This window comes from Lepidothrix coronata, unplaced genomic scaffold (genome assembly GCF_001604755.1).
Source record: "Lepidothrix coronata isolate B3197 unplaced genomic scaffold, Lepidothrix_coronata-1.0 Scaffold61, whole genome shotgun sequence".
Lineage (NCBI taxonomy): Eukaryota > Metazoa > Chordata > Aves > Passeriformes > Pipridae > Lepidothrix > Lepidothrix coronata.
In genome coordinates, this window is record NW_016690241.1 from 2,042,235 (window position 1) to 2,062,139 (window position 19,905).

General features: G+C 37.7%; 1 protein-coding gene across 2 annotated transcripts in view; it reads right to left on the reverse strand.

Annotated features, from left to right (window-relative positions):
- Positions 1-19,905, reverse strand: part of GALNT2 (polypeptide N-acetylgalactosaminyltransferase 2) — a 124,893-nt gene that overhangs the window by 40,000 nt on the left and 64,988 nt on the right. For both annotated transcript variants that reach the window (XR_001875243.1, XM_017817525.1), the window contains exons 8-12: positions 14,031-14,118; positions 10,211-10,298; positions 9,558-9,661; positions 4,169-4,295; positions 51-143 (exon numbers count right to left, since the gene is read on the reverse strand). Coding sequence is in view for 1 of the 2 variants with exons in the window: in XM_017817525.1 (XP_017673014.1) it covers positions 51-143; positions 4,169-4,295; positions 9,558-9,661; positions 10,211-10,298; positions 14,031-14,118 (500 nt within the window). In the remaining variant the exon portion in view is untranslated. The remainder of the gene's footprint in view (positions 1-50; positions 144-4,168; positions 4,296-9,557; positions 9,662-10,210; positions 10,299-14,030; positions 14,119-19,905) is intronic.

Sequence of the window (19,905 nt, forward strand, 5' to 3'; positions counted from 1 at the left end):
CTGTCTCATGAAGAATAAACAAACAGGGCAAAGAAGCTCTTGTGACTTACTTGCCATAAGGTACATTCCTGGCTGAAGGCACTGCTGCATAATAGAAATTTTTATACTCATCCATCCAGACTTCTGCTGCCCTGCGTGTATTTCTAGGAACAATCATATGAAACACATGGGTTATACTTTCTCGAAGTGCAATTAAACCACGTAATTTATCCTCTGTTTGATTTTAATCCTTCCTAGTACTACATAGTTAGCTGCCTCAAGCCAGGCAGAATAGTCCCTATAAAGGACCCAAGTAATAGAAAACCATTAGAGACTAACGTAACTGAAATAAATGCATTTAGAACAAATTTTATGTCTTTTCCACACTCATCACTGCTTTGGGTGTTCATCCAGAATTTAATACACATCTTGGAGTTCTTTCTGCAAACTTCATGGAATTTTTTACACTGGTGTTTGGTGGGGTTTTTTTTAGTAAGAGTAACTTCACAGAAGCCAAATTTAACGAGTGTACACCTGGATAAAGCAAGCTAATTGGAAACATAAAAATCCCAACAATTTTTGGCAATATTTAATAATGTCTTTTACCTTTTTGAAAGCAGATACGCTAACATAGGCAAGACATTTTCAGTCTTCATCCTATTCCTACCAGCGCAGCATTCAAAGTTCCAAAAACACATAAGCTACCATGAAGTTTAAAGCCATGAACAAAACAAGTCCAAATCTACAAGTCTGCTGTAGCTGAAGTAAGAGAAGAGAAGAAGGAATCAAAAAATATTTTTAATTCTTTAAAAGTCAAGAGAGATTATTGCAATTAATGTGAAAAAAAACTACCCCAAATGCTTTACTTCTAATCATACACATCTCTAACTGAAATTCCTTTATTTATGTAACTGGTGTCTTTAAACCTCCTTTTGGACTGCAAAAGTGCAATGGCTTTTTCCATTCCCTTGATTCCGTGTAAAACTCATTTACTTTTATTGTTCATAATTTTTGCTTAGAAAATTAAGTCTCATTTCACTTGAAACTGCCATGTTCTGAAGCTTATTTTACATTTGGCAGCACGTTCATCTAAAGCAACTGGAGTAAACTCAGTGAGTTCTCTAATATGATTTTCCAATTCAAAAGACAAAAGTAGTCAGGATAAAGTGAGGAATCTTGCAGGTTGCCAACAAAGAATAAAAATTATAGGAATAAAAATGTCACAAGACAGATCTGAATAATTTTTTGTTTGAGGACTGATTTTTTTCTTGCAAAGATTCTTTTAAATTTTTGTAAGCAAAATCCCACTCAATTTAGATTAGAAGGTATGTCAGTTTATCTTCACCTGCAGTCTCTCAGACCTGTGTCAGTGTCAACCACTCAGCACCTGCCCCTCTTGCTTGCTCAGCAAGCAGCTTGCCTGCCCACAAGCCAAACAGATTTTGGTGGTTAGAGAGGAACTATTTGGTTTGCCAGGATTTAATGACTCCAAAGGCACTTTCAAGGCCAGAATACATGCCTCCATTATGCTTCCCTACACTCAGGGATGAACAGTTCAGGCTTAGTGTGACATTAATACAGGCACTGTGTAGATGCTGAGAACTGCTGAAACTAGTAAGGCCCCAAAGAAGGCAGGATGCTGAGGAGCACAGCATAGAGTACACTTAATGCTGAGCCACAGTTAATGAAACTGAGCACCAAGCAATGAGGTAGCTTTGCACAGAGCAGACTGGGGTCTGCAAGACTTACTGGCTTGTTGAAGTGGTGTATTGAAGCAGTGCACACTGGTCTAGCAAATCCTGCCAGACACAAGCTGTATCTGCCCACACCACACAGCCAGGATGTGGTCTCCCCTTTCATGAAACAGGACTCCCAGTCTCTCATCCAGAATTACCGATTTGTTTTGGCTGCCAAAAGGCAGTGCATACTGACTAGCCAGCTAAATATAGGATGGTTACCCAGAGCAGTCCAGAATAAATTGCATATAGCCAAGGGAGAGATGATAGCATAAGCCAACAAGTCCCAACTGCAAGACCAGAACAGATTCCACGCACTAAGTTTCTTGGCAGCATGGTCCTACATATATCTGATAATACCTGTATTACAAGGATATCCCATTACCTTAGGTTTATCATTCTCTTATTGGTATAATTGATTTTAAGGCATTCTGCTTTATAGGTCTGACATCCAAAAAAGCTAAGTGAGGAGGAAACCTCCAAATATACAACCTGTAAACCTTGCTTTTAAGTGATATACAACTCTTCTAGGTCAATTCCAAAATAATTCCATTGAAACAAAGAATTTTAATGGTATTTCGGAATTTGAGATAGCTGGACAGATAAGGACAAAGGTAATAAACCACTTTCAGAGAAAGACAGAACTGGAAAGGGATCTGGAAAGGGTAAGTACCCAAGACACTAGTTTGCAGGCTTCAGCTGTCCTCACCATTCAAGTACATGTGGGATCTCTTTGCAAAGTAATTTTGAACACAAATGACTTAAACTTGTCACAGTAATTGTGAAGACATTTGAGAGATCAAATCAAAATGATGAGTCGACTTCTCAACAAAATCAAAAAGCTGTAATCCCAATGAATGCAGAATCTTCAACCCATGCCAATATGATGCACTGCTCTACCCTGCGTGCATACAGCCTCACCTTTTTCCTATTTTTCCACTGAGCTATGTTTAAGTATCTATTTACATCACAAGAAAAGCAGCATCTTGGCAACACCTCAAAGACGGAAAAGCTGCAGGAGTGGGAAAGCTGCACATTATATTTATATATTTATTCACTTTTGTTAACCATGCTCCTTGTTATGACGCCCATTTCAAAACCTCATGAAACTAAACCAGTTTCATTCTAAGCCTATATGATGCAGTTTAATTGGTAGATCTTTCTACCCTCTCAATGCACATGATAAATGCTGGAACGGAGATGTGATGTATTGAGGATATTTCACTGCTAGCTTTTGTTTTCCCATAAGTACTATTATTAATTTTTCACTGCAGCATAAAATACAGATCTCAAAGAATAGGGGAGCAGAAAAAAACCCCTACTATAACTAGTGGAAGAAAGAGGACAGTGACTTTATTTTAGCAGACTATTGAATTCACTAAAGTCACCTTGGTGGTATAATCAGCATGGAAGGGAAGAATGACACCCTAAGGAGATTCCTCAGTCTAAAGTAAATCACAAGTCCAAAAATATCAGGAACATTCTTATAAATCTAAGAACATCTGCACTCTCTGTGTTGCTTCATGTTAAACGGAGTTTGGGCTCCATATCCCTTCAAGGGTAAAGAAACAGTTTTATTTCCAGCTCTTAATCTACAGAATCTTTAGCAGAAACTTGTACTTCTTCACCCCCTGAGCACTAAGCATTCTCTAAACCATTCTCTAAACCAAAACCTACAGTGATTCTTCAGCTATAGCTGATACAGCTTTGATCAAAACGTCCACCACAGTCACATAATACTTTTGTCCACATTAATTAAAAAACACTATGAACATAAATCAGCACTGCTATTTTCACTTTAAAAAAGAGAAACTGAGGAGATAGCTCAGTATTTCAGCTACTGCTGCGCATTGTATCAACAGCAAAATTAACCAGCATAATAATCTAATCCCTTAAAACTGCAGTTTCTTTGGTCTATAGAAAAAGCATCTTCAAACACAGCACCGGAAAGGCAAATGAGAGAGAATGAAGTTGCTAACAGAGTGGCACAAATATCAGAATCAGTCTACATAATCATTTGCATCTCACATACTGACCATGCATTAACAAAAAGCAAGCACGTTCATAACTTATTGTATTCTGGCTCTTAATGAACAATGAAACTGTTTCTATAAAATGAACTTTTATGATACAGTTCTGAAAATAAAGCCTTCTTTAAAACCAAATAAACAGAAAGTGCTCAATAGTGATGAAACGCCAAGCTAAGCATTTCCTTCTTTTACAGATTCTCAGTCTGGGTCCACTAGAAATTTCCCTCTTTCAACTCAGATTCTTCTCCCAATCCATAATAACTGCCTCAAAGTCATTAATTTATTTGTAATTAATATTTTTCTATGATAGATAATATTGCATATATTTCTAAAGACAAGATCCCTAAAATGAAATTACTGCCACCTGTTGATCATCTGAAGAAATCCAAAACATTGCTATTTAGCTGAAGCCTTAACAGTTACCTTGCAAACACGGTACCACTCCCACCAGGAAACGTGTAAGGATGCTGTTTGCGGAATACATGACCCACTCTGCTGCAAGGGATGATTTCTAGGCTCCCACCACATTGCCAAACTCTGAATGAGATCTCTGAAATAAAAACAGGAATGGAAGACCAACATCATAAAACACTGTAATTTTGTAGCATACTATTTACAGAGAAGGCTTTTAGTGACTATTGCTGAGAAGGTCAGTAAGGCAGTTTTCTGATAAATTCTAGGATAAACAAAGGCATACCTGAGCATTTCTTATTCTGCAAGGTCGTGAGAAATAATCATATTAACTTGGAAGCAAAACTGTATGTTTTCTCCTATCTGAAGTTACCAGAATTCCCCAAATCCATAAACCATGATGTGATTTGCCAGAGTGAGTTAAGTGTATGTATACTATTGCTATGCTCTGCCTGAAGGGTAAACAACAGTAGGTACACTTAACAGACAAATTAGTGATCTAGCTTATAATAAAATTTTTCAGCTGAAGATAGTGGACAAAAATCAAGGCAGCATAAAACAATCAATAGATTTAAGCTCCTAACTTATTGTAGTACATAAGCAAACACTCCCAAACATTGGCTGTAGAAGGAGTTATATCAAGTCAATCTTGACTTGAAGATAGACCAAATAAAGACAAAACAATCATAAATTGAAGGTTATGGACAGTACACTTTAAGCCAATCCAGTGATCTGAACCAATTAGTGATGACAAGAAGGTCTAGAAATATTTATACACTTTTCTCAACTTTGGTCTTTGATAGCAGAAGTCACCTACTACTGACAGAACGTTTCCTCATTCATTCCAACTAAGTGCAGTAAGAAGGGTGCTTCCAGTAGCACTGCTTCAATTTTGATGATTCCCCCTTTAGTCCAGCAGCTGTTGCTAGATAGCCTTAGTTTCAAGCCTCTTCATAATCACCGTCTTACCACAGATTTAAAAAAAATGGTCCGCCCAGAGAAATAAAAATAAATAAATAAATATATAAAAGAGGTGCTGTGATTTCAGCAGTGCAAGTTAACTGCCATTATTCTTGATGGTCTCTGCTTGTACAAGGATCATTTCCTATTTGTTTTACTTCAGTGACAAATTCTGACGCGTAGGGGCCAATTAGGCATATTCATGTACCTTAGACAGTCAACATAGTCCAATCTATAGACAGATTATCCTCCAAAATATGAATGACTGTACTGCCCTTGACAGTAACTTACAGTCTTGATTTTCCAGTTGAATTTATGTGGGACAACAGGTAAAACTGATTTTTAAAGCAAAGATGACATCCTCTCTGTACATTTTTCAGAGCACTGACTTCAGTATTGCACCTCTTATTTTGAGAATGAAAAAGAATCACAGTAAATGACTGGTGGCTGCTAAAGAAGTTAGAAACATAAAAGTGCTTTTGCTACTACAAGATTAATTTACACATGGATAGAAGACTTTAGGCTTTTCCATATCTAGCTCAAATTTGGTCCCATGTTGGTCAAACAGTGAAAGCAAAAGAGTAATAGCTTTCTTGTACTGTTTTGAAGCATTATTTATGGAGTTCTGCTATAAAGTTCATACAGTTATTAGCCCAATACGGGGGGATACTGCACTCAGTAGTAGTGAAAGAAGACAGAAAGATCTGATCAAAGACAAAGGGTTTTGCATTAGACAAGCAAGTGCAGACTAAATGCTTGAAATATAGTATCAAACTTATTTAAGTATTAGTAAATACATGCCTCTGAAAGAGATGGACTGAAATCCTAGTTAAAAATAAAGGGCAATGAAGGCAATGAAGGTTTAATCCAAAAAGTCACTGTCATCTATTAAATGTATGTAGACATTGAAATAGTATTTTTGTTTTACAAGTAAGTTAGAAATGTTTTGTGTCAATTTTTTTCATTATTCATAGCTTCCTTTACTGTGTACAATAATTTCATTAATTCTCATTCGATAAATTCCCAGAAATGTAAGCCTACACATGTATATTTTCAAGCACCTTAAATTGGGAAGAATCACAAAAAAAGGTGAAAATTATTACAAATAGCTCTATGGGAAAGGCAGCAAAAGGACTAGCATATAGGGAGAAGCAAACTAATTCTTATTTGCACCAATATGGCTTCTAAAGCCTGCATAGATTTTTTAAATAAAAAAAGAATATACAGTATCTAAAATCCAAAACAACCCCACAATCCCAAGGCCAGACTGAATCAGGCTCTGAGCAACCTGGTCTAGTGGAAGGTGTCCCTGTCCATGGCAGGGGGGTTGAAACTAGATGGTTTTCAAGGTCCCTTCCAAACCAAACCATTCTATTATTCTATGAAACTCCCTGTTACAGGTTAGAAATCCAAAGGGGGGGGGAATTTTAGTTCCCCCTGCCCCCACTGTAGGAAAGACCAAGTTTGAATGGAAAGGGGGGCGATTAGCTTTACAAAGGACCTAGCTGGCCGAGATGCATTCCTACCGAATGGCCCATCAGAGACTGGGGGGAGGAGTTTTGGGGAGGAGCTGGTCCTCCTCACAAGGGAGAGGACAGATTGCTGGGTTTTGAACGGAGACAGGGTTTGTGTGCATGCATTTAGAGAAAAAAGCCTAGAGGCCGGTCTTTCTGGCTTCTCGTCCTGGTCAGCCCTGACCTCTGGCCTCAGCTTGCTTGCAAGCTGCCTTTGCCTCCAGCCTGAACCTGCTGTGTTTCCATCGGAGAGTTTTGTGCTCACTGGGAGAAAAGGAGGAGCCTTGAACCATCACCATCTGAGAACAACGGTGAGTTCCGTGGGGGTGGACTGTTTTCCCTTCTGCCCTTCTTCCACTGGGGGAAGGGTCCCCGTTCTCTTTTCGGCTTGTCTGCGACCCGAGGCCACCCCCAGACCCCTCCCCGTGCAGTGACCGCCAGAGCCCGACAGCGCCCCCTGCAGGCCAACAGAGCACTGCAGGCTCTGCACCTCCAGTGACCCAACAGCGCCCCCTGCAGGCCAACACCGAGCACTGCAGGCTCTGCACCTCCAGTGACCCAACAGCGCCCCCTGCTGGCCGTGATTAGAACTGCGCTAAAGGACAGGGAAGTGTTCAGACTTTTTCTTTTGTCTGAAGGGGACTTTTGGGTACAGGACTATTGTCTAGGGGTTTTTTTGTGTGTTCTGTTACTGTTCTTGCTAACATACATATATCTTTTAATAAAGGGTTGTTATTTCTTCTTTTTCTCTACACTTCCTTGATTAGAGCCCCCTTCATTTTGGATTTACAATTGCTGAGAGAGAGGAGTTTGGTCTGTCTCATAACTCATCCTCTTTAGCAAACATTCCAGTCTCATCAAACTGAGACACTCCCTTAAAGCAACCTGGTCTTCGCCACACTCCAACAGCGGGAGGAGAAATGCTACTATTGTAACAAGTTCAGTGGATGTAGTTTGTAATTGAAAAGGCAGAAAGAGCATGTAAAAAATTCTTTGATATTATATTACACCTCTCTAACAGATTTGTTCTAAGTATTATAGTGTGTCATCAGTAGAGAAGGCAGGGAATGTCTTAATAAGAAAAATTAATAGGAAAATTAATTACAAAATTAATAAGAAAAGCACAGATTTTCAAATTAGACCCAAGCCTTCTAATAGTCCACCCAGTTCTCCAGAGTACTCTTATTCTCCTAGGCTTAACAAAAAGCACCATGAAGATGGTAAGAATTAGAGTTTATGATTTGAGACAAGCTGAACTAACCTTGATCCACATTTCATACAGCAAGCATGTGTTATCAGTCACATTTAGCAACAGTCTGAAAATGCACCTATCTTCATGGTAATTTGGCCAATTTAGGCAAAATACTGCAGGCCCATCTTGAAATTTGTCAAATTTAGACTATACTAACATGTGAACAAAACCTCATATAAAAGCTGCTCTGTACATTCTTGGGAAAAAAGCTAACTTTTGTAAAATGAATAAAATGAGCAGAATTATTTTGCAAGTCCATTTAGCAGTTTATTTGCATGTAATACTGATCCATCGATTCAGAGAGCCTGGAGGCCTGACAAGTGTACACGTTAAATTTTAAACTGTACATCACAGATTTCCAGTATCTGGTGTACGTGCCATTTATATCATATGCCATGTGGTTTTTACTTGTCTTCAGTTAGTATGACAGCTAGGAAAAAATCATTAGCTGCCTTCTGCCTGCTTTTCAGGAATCCCTAAGTCTCCATCTCCTCCTTCCTGTGGAGGAAGGGGATCAGAATGCAGCAGGAGCAACATAAACAGCTTTTTGAACCCTTGAGTGAGGAGCCATTGCTTGTGCCCTTTCCTGCTATCAAGGCCTCAATTATCAAAGCATAAACGTAGTTGATAAATGTTCAGAAAAAATTCAGTTGCTCAAGTACATGTTTGTAGCTAATCAAATATTTAAGTGCTCTAGCGGCAAGAGTGGTTTTCAGAGTGAATAGGAGCATTGCTGTAGGAAATTTATCCAATGACTTGGCAGGACGTTTAAAAATGACAAATTATTATACTTATATTAATACGATTTAGCAATTTACAGCTGGAATAGTGAGGAAACAGAAACATGGAATGTAATTGTTCAGAATACCTAAAAGGATTCTTCAAGTACTGCATAGGATGGTCAGAGACAGGACTGTAGGGATGCCTCTTCCAACCTTAGTGCGTTACAGTAGCGTTAAACATTTGGTTACCGTGTCTCCATACTTAGTGTGCTGCATACAGCAGAAATTTCCTTGTAGACCAAGCATACGCTTAATGCATATGCAGATTTCAGTAACTCAAAATACTCACAGGTTTTTACAAGTTTGAGGTATTTTGGGATTTTGTAGCTGGCACGTGCAGTAGAGAAGCTTCTATCATTAGAACTTTTCCTAAAACACACTATTTGGAACGTTTTAGATGCATCTCTACTCGGAAAAACTACACTAATGACAGACTGGAAGTCTCGAGAAGTTTTAGAATTCTGCTGCTTTCAAATCTTTTCTTGTTTTCACACAATTATACCAGTTTTAACTAGAGAAAAACTTTGTTCAATACTGTAATGCAAATAGTCAAAAAAACCCAAACCTACTAATGCCAGATTTAACCAGCAGGTCAAAGCAGAAGTGGCTAAAGCACAAGTTCTTTCAGGCCCTCCTCCCTCTTGCTTAAACCTCGCTCACTTAAACATCTGAAAATAAGGAATTACAGAAAAAATGCCTTCTCAACCATCATTATCTCCTAGGGCTAAAGCAGCAGCATAAAACTACAAAACTCACTAAGTTTAGATGTCAGGCAATATTCTATTGCAAAGGTTAAGAAACAGAATCAGGAAAACCATGACTCCGTGACAGTATAGGCAATGACAAAACCTGCTCTCTTTCAAGACTGATCAGAAGGTAAACAATATACATACCTAAGTTTTCTCCACCCCAAACATCCATCATCATGTCATACTTTCCTAATTCTTCAAAATAGGATTTGTCCATCACAAATAACCCACCAGCTATCATAGGTGTCCTAAACAAATAAGAAAAGTTAAATTAAATACTTACAGAACCATGAACTGGGGGTCACTACTATTTGCGCATCAAGGCTAATATCTCCTTGAAAAAACTGGCAATGCTTTTGAATGCAACTGATTTTGCATCTATCACATCAAATGTTGTCTGCACTCATTTCTATGGCATATACAGTGCTATTGCCACTTTCTGAGGCAGCTTCAAAATTCCCATTTGGTTCGCAAGTTCCTTATGTAAAGGGTGGCAATTTGTGCCGACAATAAAACACTAAAACCAATGCCGTATTTCTGGTCCTCAAAATATATAAACTTTTAAACAAAGTGACATCTACTTTTTCTTAAGGGTAAATAATTTACCAGTGTATTTTAAACTATTTTTTAAAATACAATTTATTTCTGGGAGTCTCACAAGGCTCCATAAATATGAATGAAATTTCAATATTGATGAAAGCTATAGAAAAGATCCTCTTTCAGATTCAGAGATTATGATTTCTAACTATCTTTAGTTGCAAAATTAGTCTAGTAGAGAAGTGGTGGAACAGACATACTTTATGGGAGCAACAGGATTTCCTTGTCGTGCTCTTCTTTGCTCTGGTGTCATGTAATCCCACTTGAATACAAGGTTCCAGTCAAAGCCTTCAAGAAGAAAAATAGGATGTTAAAAAGACTGCGGTCATCATTCAAATTTTAGTAACAATGTTGACAGAAAACACAGGGAATTGAAAATTTAAACTTGTAAAAATTTCTGGGTAGAAAACAAACAAGTAGGAGACCAGGTAAATAAGTTGACTGGACAACAAAAAAAGAGTAATCAAATAACTTTGATTTCTCTTGTCATCATCTATCACACAAAATAAGAAACCCAGTCAACAAGTGACAAATAGAACATCATACGAAGATCTTCCAATCTTTACAAATGCTCCCAACACTTTTTACTGCACAACTGCATTTTCACTCTTAATAAGCCATCACATATTTATGTTTGCACAGCCTTTATGCAGTACTCTTGGTACTCTATCAGCAAGAGCACTCTATCATGAAGGTCACAACACGTTACGTAGCTCCCACTTACCTTCTTAACATTCATTCAACTTCTTACTTTCCCACTGTCTTTTTAAGTGTATCATTTTTTAAACCTAAGGCAAGCACTAGAGCACCAAACTCTTACTTAGCTTATGCATGTACATAAAAGTGTGTACACGCAGCAACAGCTGGTCTGGTCCTGTCATGAGTTAAGGACAGAAGCCCATAAAGGTCACTAGAACAGACATGATCAGTAGGTCACCTATAGCAGCTTCCTACCTAACAACCATTAAATTAACTCCTTTAGGTAATGATACAGAGCTGGTATAAGACAAACCTCTTATAGGAAACACTTTCATAACAGTTTTTGTGCTGGGTTATGCCCATAAGCATGAACATTTATTAAAAAAACTGCACAAGGTCCATAGCCCTCTCCCAGTACACCTAGAAAAGCAGCCTTGCAGAGCCTGCCTGCTGCCAAACACATTTAGATCCTGTGAGGTCATATAATGAATGATTTCCAGATTTCTGGTGCACAGATGTCAATACTTTTCTTTCTCCAGCATAAAGATAAAGAAATTATTTTGTGACGAAGTAGAGAAAAAAGCTGAAGCAAACAGACAACACTTACAGTCATACAAACTATCTGTCTGCATCTGTAAAGGTGCATACTAATGACTGATGTAGAAAGTTGAAAATAAAGCAGTTTTCATTATAACTCACAAGATACTTAACACGCACAATACAGAAATTATCCTGAACAGTCTTTACAGCATGTATGCCAGCTCCTTCTCTACATGTTTGAGTATTTCATGAAGTGTTGCACTGTAAAAATGAAAGACTGTCTAACTACTTCAAAACTCCAAGTAGCAAAACAGTAAAATGGCTACAACCTACAGTATTGCAAAGCCTCCAGCAAGAAGAGTAAAATGAGTTCCAGTATTTCCATGTGGTTAAAAAGTCACATTTCATCACACATACCCAGCAAAATTACTTGCATCTGGGAGAACTTGAAAATTCTACTGTTCTCCAGTAAAAGCAGAGGGATAGAGTTACCATATACTCCAGTGAACACAAGGGGTCTCTTTTGGAACACAGCACTTTCACAAACTGAACAAGTGTATTAATTCTCTGCCCATTAAAAACTGGTTTTCCGTCTCCATTTTCACAGACTCTGGGAAAAATCTGCTCTCAATGAGATAGTATCAGTAACTCTGTAAAAGGAATATTTTTAAACACAAGTGCATACCCAATATGAAATTCTATCCAGTGTAAACTGCATCACAGGCATACTCTAAATTATTAGATCTCAGTTAACTACAGTTTATTCCAGTAATTACAGTATTTCTCAGTGTGGCATAAACGCCTTGCAAACCCCCCCCCCAAAAAAAAAGTGTAACATGAAATGCATGGATTTAGTATTGGCCAGACTTGGGAATTATTTCAGACATGTCCACTTAAAAAAAAAGTGTGTACCATTTGCTAGGTTGCTTGTCTTGGGTGATTAAGTCCTTTCAAAACAGACCAGGCACAAATGCTGTCCCAGCTGTTTCAGCTCTCCATGCTTCAGCCACACAGAAACTGTATCTAAGGTTGAAAGCATAGACTGGTTTCCATGTTTAGACTTGGCCTCAGTGAAAGTGTTCTGTGATCCCAAATGCTGTAGTGCCTCTAACATGGCAATCTGTCCTCTGGGAACTGACAAGAAATATATTATTCATATTTCAACTGACCCTCAAATAGCTTGAAAGGTTGGTACGTGCAAAATTTCTATTAATGTTAAAAAAAAACAACCGAGTTTCTCACTCCTCAATCCAGAAGTACATAGACTTCATTCACTTTAAAAAAAATTAAACCCCCAATCTATTTCTATTGTGTACAAGGAGAGGAAATGAGTACTGAAAAGAAAGAGACGAATGAATTGGGAGACATCCTTTCAAAGATAAAGTGTGAAGAGCAGTAACAAGAGAAACAATCTCTCAATCTTCTCGCACTTCACTTGGGAAGAACTTAAAGAGTATGAACCCAGCAGCAACCTATCTAAGGTTTCAAGGAAAGAATTCCTCCTCCTACTGCAGACAACAGTAAAAGCCACATAATGGTATAGAGATTTCTGTACTCAAAGTTTAATGAATAGACTGGGTAAAGGCCTTAAAGTTTAGTAATGCTGGCACACAGATAATAGCACAGAACTATACATTAGCATACTGTGAATATATGCACCATACAGGCGTCATTTCAAAACATTAATAAGAAGGATATAGAACCTCCCACCTTCAGATCACTGATGAACTTGTAGCATATGCAACATTATGCAAATATTGCTTTTATTTTAGTTAACTGGAACAACACTTCGTGGCCAGAACCTAAAAGAACAGGCTTGAAAATGGTTTTTGGCTTCCTCACTCAAGAAAGTTCATTCAGAAAAAGCTGAAACACTGTGAGAAGAGCACTCTAATTTTTATATCATGGCTCATCTCATATCTTTATGCAGACAGTTCAGTTTCCAGGGTTGTGGGAACAATTATTTACAAATAATAGAAAAAAAGGGATAAGTGGGTAGAGAACAGCTGTTTTAAATACTAGATTCTTATTAGCAGTGAAAGAAGTTTTAAAAGCTTGTAATAAGTAAGGATTTTAGCATGTAGTTGCCTTCTCCCTCTTTGGAAAAGAAGAGAGGAGGAATTCTTGTTATTTATTTTTATTTAGGGCTTTACAAGTCAGCAGTTTATACTAGCTACACATATCAAAATTGTAGTTTTTCTAAACTCAATTTAACAGGGAATTTTTTCATGGCAAAGATATAAACACTAAAAATTTTCATGGTATGTTAGTCTCTTCACAATTACAGATCATGGCTAACAAACACTTATTTCTTTTAAATACATTCCAAAGCTTTCTGCTTATTCAGAAGAGTTGAATTTTTTAAGCAAACCAGCATCTTGAAACAAACCTCATAGACACTGCGTTGTTGATGGGCTTCTAAACTAGTGAGCAATTAAAGCCTATCTTATCTAAAATGAGAATGACAAGCTCTGACTATAAGCTTCTTCTGACATTTACACAACCCTACAAGCATTGGAGCGAGTCTTACATAGTCTTACATACTGGTAAAAGGCAGCATAAACTTACAAGAATAGTATAACAAAGATGAACTGTTTTAAAGCAGAGAACAATAAGGCCAATTAAAATCCAAGGCAAGAAACAAATGACCTACAGAACTTAGAACTAGATCTATGACAGCGAAGAGCGGTATGTTAATTGCCCATTCCACAACTGCAGTGATTATGAGCTTTGATTCTTGATGCTTTTTTTTAAAATCTGTATTCCAGTACAGGTACATACCGCCTTTTAAATCAGCTGACGCCCCCACGTACTGGAAGTTGTCCATATTAATTACATCAATAATGGGAGACACAACTCTGGTCTTGTCCTAAAATAAATATTAGAAAGTAATATTGAAATAATGAAATCAATATATAAAGACTCAGACAGGATGTGATGTTGAACAGTTCAGCAGGATTTAATTAGCATGTCTCCCCGGGCTCTCCCTCTACTTCAGCTTACGGCTCTGAACAGTCACTGCTGTGAATAGCATTGCTCAGCATTGCTTTAGAAAGCAGAAACCATACGATATGACTGGAAATCCTCCTATTCTAGGCTACTTATATTCAAGTAAGCCCCCTCTTCTGACTTGCTCTTGAAGAAGGCAGCAAACTTGTAGTTCTAAAAGGAGTCGAACAAACAGCATTTCTATTCTTACTTTTAAAACCAGCTCAAAGAAAAGAAGCATCCAGGGAATTCATATTTTCCACAGCAAGTCTCCAGCCATGCAGTGTATTATGGTCCTATTATTTCAACCTTTAAGGAAGACTTAGGCCTTTCTGCAATCAGAAAAGTCTCAGGTTAATGCCAACCCATTTCACACTAGAAGAATTACACTTCAATACTAGAAACTCAGACAGGAAAGAGAACCTAAAAAGCACCTCAAACTAACAAATGCTCTTAATTTCCAGCAGCCAAGATTCCAGTGGTACAGATAACCGCACTCCTCTGTCCAACCGTGGTCTCGTATACTATTCTGAGCCACGTTAATTTCTTTAGCTGATGTTTTTGCCAAAATAGTTTAAGAACAAAAATCTTTCCAACAACTCCACATGCATCATCAAGTAGGATCACAAGACCTCAGTACTCTAAAAAAAGACTCATCTAATGTTAGAAATGCAGTATCATGGTTAAGCCATTTTGTCTCCATGGCTTATTGCTTGAATTCAAAACAGAAGTTTTGAGCTGCACAATTTCACATCATTCAGAGAGCAGATAACTTCAGAACAGTGTATCACCAAATCTGTGAATATAAAAAAAATTTTTTTAACAAACTGAAGATATTTTGGTAACCTCTGTTATAGAGAAAGTGTTCTCAAGGTTAAAAAAAAAATCACCTAAATGTCACAATTTAAAGAATTTATAAGAACTTATTTTATAAGTACATATTCAAACAACAACATATATATTCTAAACAGTGGTTCAGCAATGTATTTCCCTTGCTAATCAGTATTATACAGATCAGATTGAGCCAAACTAGCATGAGAATAATTTGAGTTCATAAGAAAAGACTTAAAAGCAAATCTTAGTCAAATGCTTTGCTTGGTCCAATAAGGATATTTAACACTCATTTTCTTTTATTGAACCTTAACTATTCAATCTGTGCTGATTTTAATAAACCCTAATTTAATAAATGGCATTTACTAGTTCATTCTGCGTGAGTAAGCAAAAGGTCACGAACTTCTTTATCAGCCAAAAGAAAAATCCAAGCAAACTTAAGAGAATCCAAGCTGAAGAGTATGCTAAAAGCTGAAGATACAGTACTCATACCTACATTCCCTTTTAGTATCACTGCAGGTATACTACCCAGGCCCAGTATCTGTTTTTATGAAGATGGAATATAACACCTAATCTGGTCTGCTACTAAGTATTAACTAGTTTGGTATAAAGCAAAGTAAAAACACAAACAAAAAAGGCCAACCTGTCCTATTCCCCCATCGATCACATCTTTAGCTCCTGTTCCTGTTAGCAGTAGCCTCAAGCCCAAGTTTGCAATGGTAAGAACACAGTATTGGTAACTGTGTTGTACTTGGGAGGCAATTACAATTTACTGCACCCTCACTGCAAAGTACTGCATATATGTACCTTCCTATATCACTGAAGTGCTTCGGGTGTACCCATGCCCTTATTTTAGGCATTCTGCATAGAGTGACAGAATTAATAAACTCCTTTAAACAAAGACTGATGAGGCAGAAGATATCCAGCCTATTCAGTTATTCACAAGTACCCATGAGCATAAAATACAACAATGAAAGCACCCTTCCTTTCTTTCTCTCTTTCCTTAGCTGAAGCTAAAACAGCTTATAAATCTATGCCCACCTCTAAAAACATTTTTTTACAAAAGTTTATGTTTCTCAAATGGTTCTACTTGGCAGGGTTGAACCTGATGGTAAAAGTTGCCCAAGTCATCAGGTGTCATATAAGGCAGAGATTCATTTAGGTTTCAACTTATCTCTGCTGTGCCAAGTAAGCAGGGAGCATATTGTCTCTGTACATTTGGGATTTCCTCAGGCTTTTACTTCTGGTCTGATTAGTTCTATCAGTATCAGTGTGACAACACACTAACATTATTTGCTACACCTAACATTATTTAAACAACTCCCAGTTGTTTCTCTGACAGCCAAATACCCAGGTTGTGTGCATTCAGTTCCATATATAATCCTCACATTGTTGATTTGGAACCATGCTGTTCCTTCTATGACTTGAAATTACAGATTTACTCACTAGCAAAGCAGAGAAAAGATTTGCACATTCTTAAGTTGATGCTTCACAGAGCATTATGAAGTTGTTAATGCAGAGACTGGTAAAAAAGAGCTTGCAGGTCTTCAAATTACAGAGAGTTCACTCATTTAAAACACTAAAAAGCAGCTGCTCCTTTTAATCACACCATGGATAAATAAGTACCTTGCTTTAGGATAATTTAACATAGAAATCTTTGGTCTCCTAATGGAAGACACAATTGGAAAACCACATGCTTCTTGATGAGGATAATGAAAAGAAATAGCCTGCGAATACTGCAGGTCTCTAGTGCCTGAAAACTTGTAGCAAGCTATTTCATCTTAATATTTCATAAGGAAGTTAAGAATGCTCTAGAGACTTAGATTTTATATATTGTTCTCATAAACCATCAAAAATTATCCTCAAGATTCTGCATACATTGCTTTCTCCCCTCTAAAAATTTCAGGACACTTCAAAGATTAAGCTTCACAACACTCTTAAGAGAAAATATAAATATTTTCCTTTTAGCATTATGCCAGTTAAAAGTTGATTCATTCAAAGTCACAAAAATTTGAGATGGATATGAAAAAGGAAACCACAGCTCATTTCTTAATCTTAGTTATTCCTTCCTTTTAAGATCTTCTTTGTTTAAAAATATCTTCCTGAAAGTGATAAAGGATTTATAGCTATTCTATGAAAACAGATGAGTTCAGTTCTCTACCAGAATCTTTCAATTTATTTTGTTTATATAACTGCTGTATTATTAGAAAAAAAAAAAAGTGTTTAGAAATCTGAAATGGAAAAAGCCAACTAGACAAGTGTCCATGAAATCACTAGTAGTTACAGATGTTTTCAGGATTGTATATATTTATTACTTAGGTTGACATTTTTGAGGAATTAAAGGGTTAACCTCCACAGTCTCATCATTTAATCATACACGCACACAAAATCTAGAGGGCATAAAAGCTAGCCTTAGGAAATCAGGCAGAAAACCATTCTCCACGAAGGAGAAAAGAAGATATACCAGCTCCAGGTTACAGAAATATGTGTACACGCGTTGAACGCTAAAATATTCACCTTGCGTGTATGCTGTTTCTGCTTTAAGCATTTGCTCAAACTGCTGAAGAAAAATCCCTAGCAGAGTCAGACCCCTCTAGGAATGCTAAGCAAGCATGGCCCATGAAAAAAAAAAAATACTCTAACCAGAAAACTATCTTATGGAAGAAAACTGTGGGATAGATCATCCTCCAACTGAAGAGGAAAGCTCGATGTCTCAGATGTATGTCGGATGCACAGCTTTCTAAAGTGGTTACAGCACATCAGATAAGAGTACTGCAGAACTGACTCGATTCAGACTGTTTCTTGGAAGCTATAAATTTTTATATTGTAACACACGCACAACTAATCTCCCACAGAAAAACTCCAACAGAACTAAATGCCAATAAGGCAATTCTGGAACAAAAGAAAAAAAGAAAAAAACCACACTTTCCACCAGATATATAACAGATGCAGCAGCGTATCAGAAAACATTCTATTAATGAACAGTAGCCCTGACCTGAAAAAAGTTACCTGTGAGGGCCAGATCAGAAAGCAGTTCACATCTACTCAGCTTCTTGTCACTGAGACTATCAAGAAAATGCTGCCAATTAACATCAAGTAACATACTGTCAGCACTGTGAGCAAATAACAAAGAACTATCAAATGCTATATGTAAACATTATCCATCCCTTAAGTATTTGAACAAGCAGAAAGCTTAGAAGCTACTTTATCAATCCCCATACCTGTTGGTTGGCAATCTTTGCAGATGACAGTTAAGTGGAATTCTATATCAATTATTTATTTAAGAGTATATCAACTTTTAAGAATGGAAAAATATATACATATAGCTGAAAACTATTCAGTGGCACACATGATTACTGTGTATCATGATAATTGAGAAGAGCAAGTTTTGAAAGATCTAGTGATTCATGTTCTACTAAAAAATAGCTGCTGCACAAAGCAAAATACGTTCCAACTTCTCCAACCAAATATACCATATGCAATGCTGGATCTTGACAAAATTGCTGACAATTTAATAAGAGGTTTTACATTTTGTTGTGATGAAAAGATAACACTTTTTCAAATATCTTCTCAGTTTCAGAAAGACAAATGAGTATGTCCTGGAAAAAGTTACAGACAAGAGAAAGAGGAAAATGACCAAATAGCTGTCTTAGCAAAAGCAGGGTTTTGCTGACCAAAACTACCCTTTCTCCTCTGATTTCTTGAACAGATAGATGCTTCAAACCATTTACACAAAAAGGGCTGAAAACTGTTTTCATATTCTAGAATTCATTAGTGCTTTAGCTGCAAGCATTCTCCACTTCATTTTGAGATATTTAATGCCTTCAAGTTTATTTTCCTGGTTAATAATTAAACAGAAATTCCTCTAACCCTTCTGAGGCAACACTTTAGATGGGTACAAAAACAGAAGGAATTGCTATGTTACTCACACTGAAGGGCTTTGTCGATTTTAGGTACTTTAATAGTGTCCAGGTTTGACCTGATTAAAATTATTTTTACTCCTAAACAGGATTTCAACTGCTGATGCGTCTTGGGCAACTTGCACTATTTCTGGAATACTCAGGAAATATAATGGGCTGAGGCCAATTGTATGAGGTTCAACAAGGCAAGGTGCAGGGTTCTGCAACTGGGTCACAACAACCCTGTGCAATGCTACAGGTTTGGGAATGCTGGAAAGCTGCCTGGCAGAAAAGGACCTGGGGCTGCTGGTCAGCAGTGTCTGAACATGATCCAGCAGTGTGCCCAGATGGCTAAGAACAGCACCCTGGCCTGTATCAGCAATAGTGTGGCCAGCAGGACCAGGGTAGTGATTGTCCCTCTGTACTCAGCACTGGTGAGGCCACACCTCGAGTCCTGTGTCCAGTTTTGGGACCCTCACTACAAGAAAGACCTTGAGGTGCTGGAAAGTGCCCAGAGAAGGGCAATAGAGTTGATAAAGGGTCTGGAGCACAAGTCTTCTGAGGAGCAGCTGAGGGAACTGGGGTTGTTAGGCTGGAGAAAAGGAGGCTCAGGGGAGACCTTATTGGTCTCTACAACTATCTGAAAAGAAGGGTGTAGCCAGGTGGGGATCAGTGTCTTCTTAAAAGTAACAAGAAATAGGGCAAGAGGAAATGGCCTCAAGTTGCATCATGGAGGTTTAGATTGGTTTACTGAAAGGGCTATCAAGCATTGGAACAGGCTGCCCAGGGAAGTGGTGGAGTCACCATCTCTGGAGGTATTTAAAAGGAGGTGTAGATGTGGTACTTTGGGACACGATTCAGTGGTGGGCTTGCCAGTGCTAGGATAATGGTTGGAAACAATGATCTTAAACATCTTTTCCAACCTAAATGATTCTATG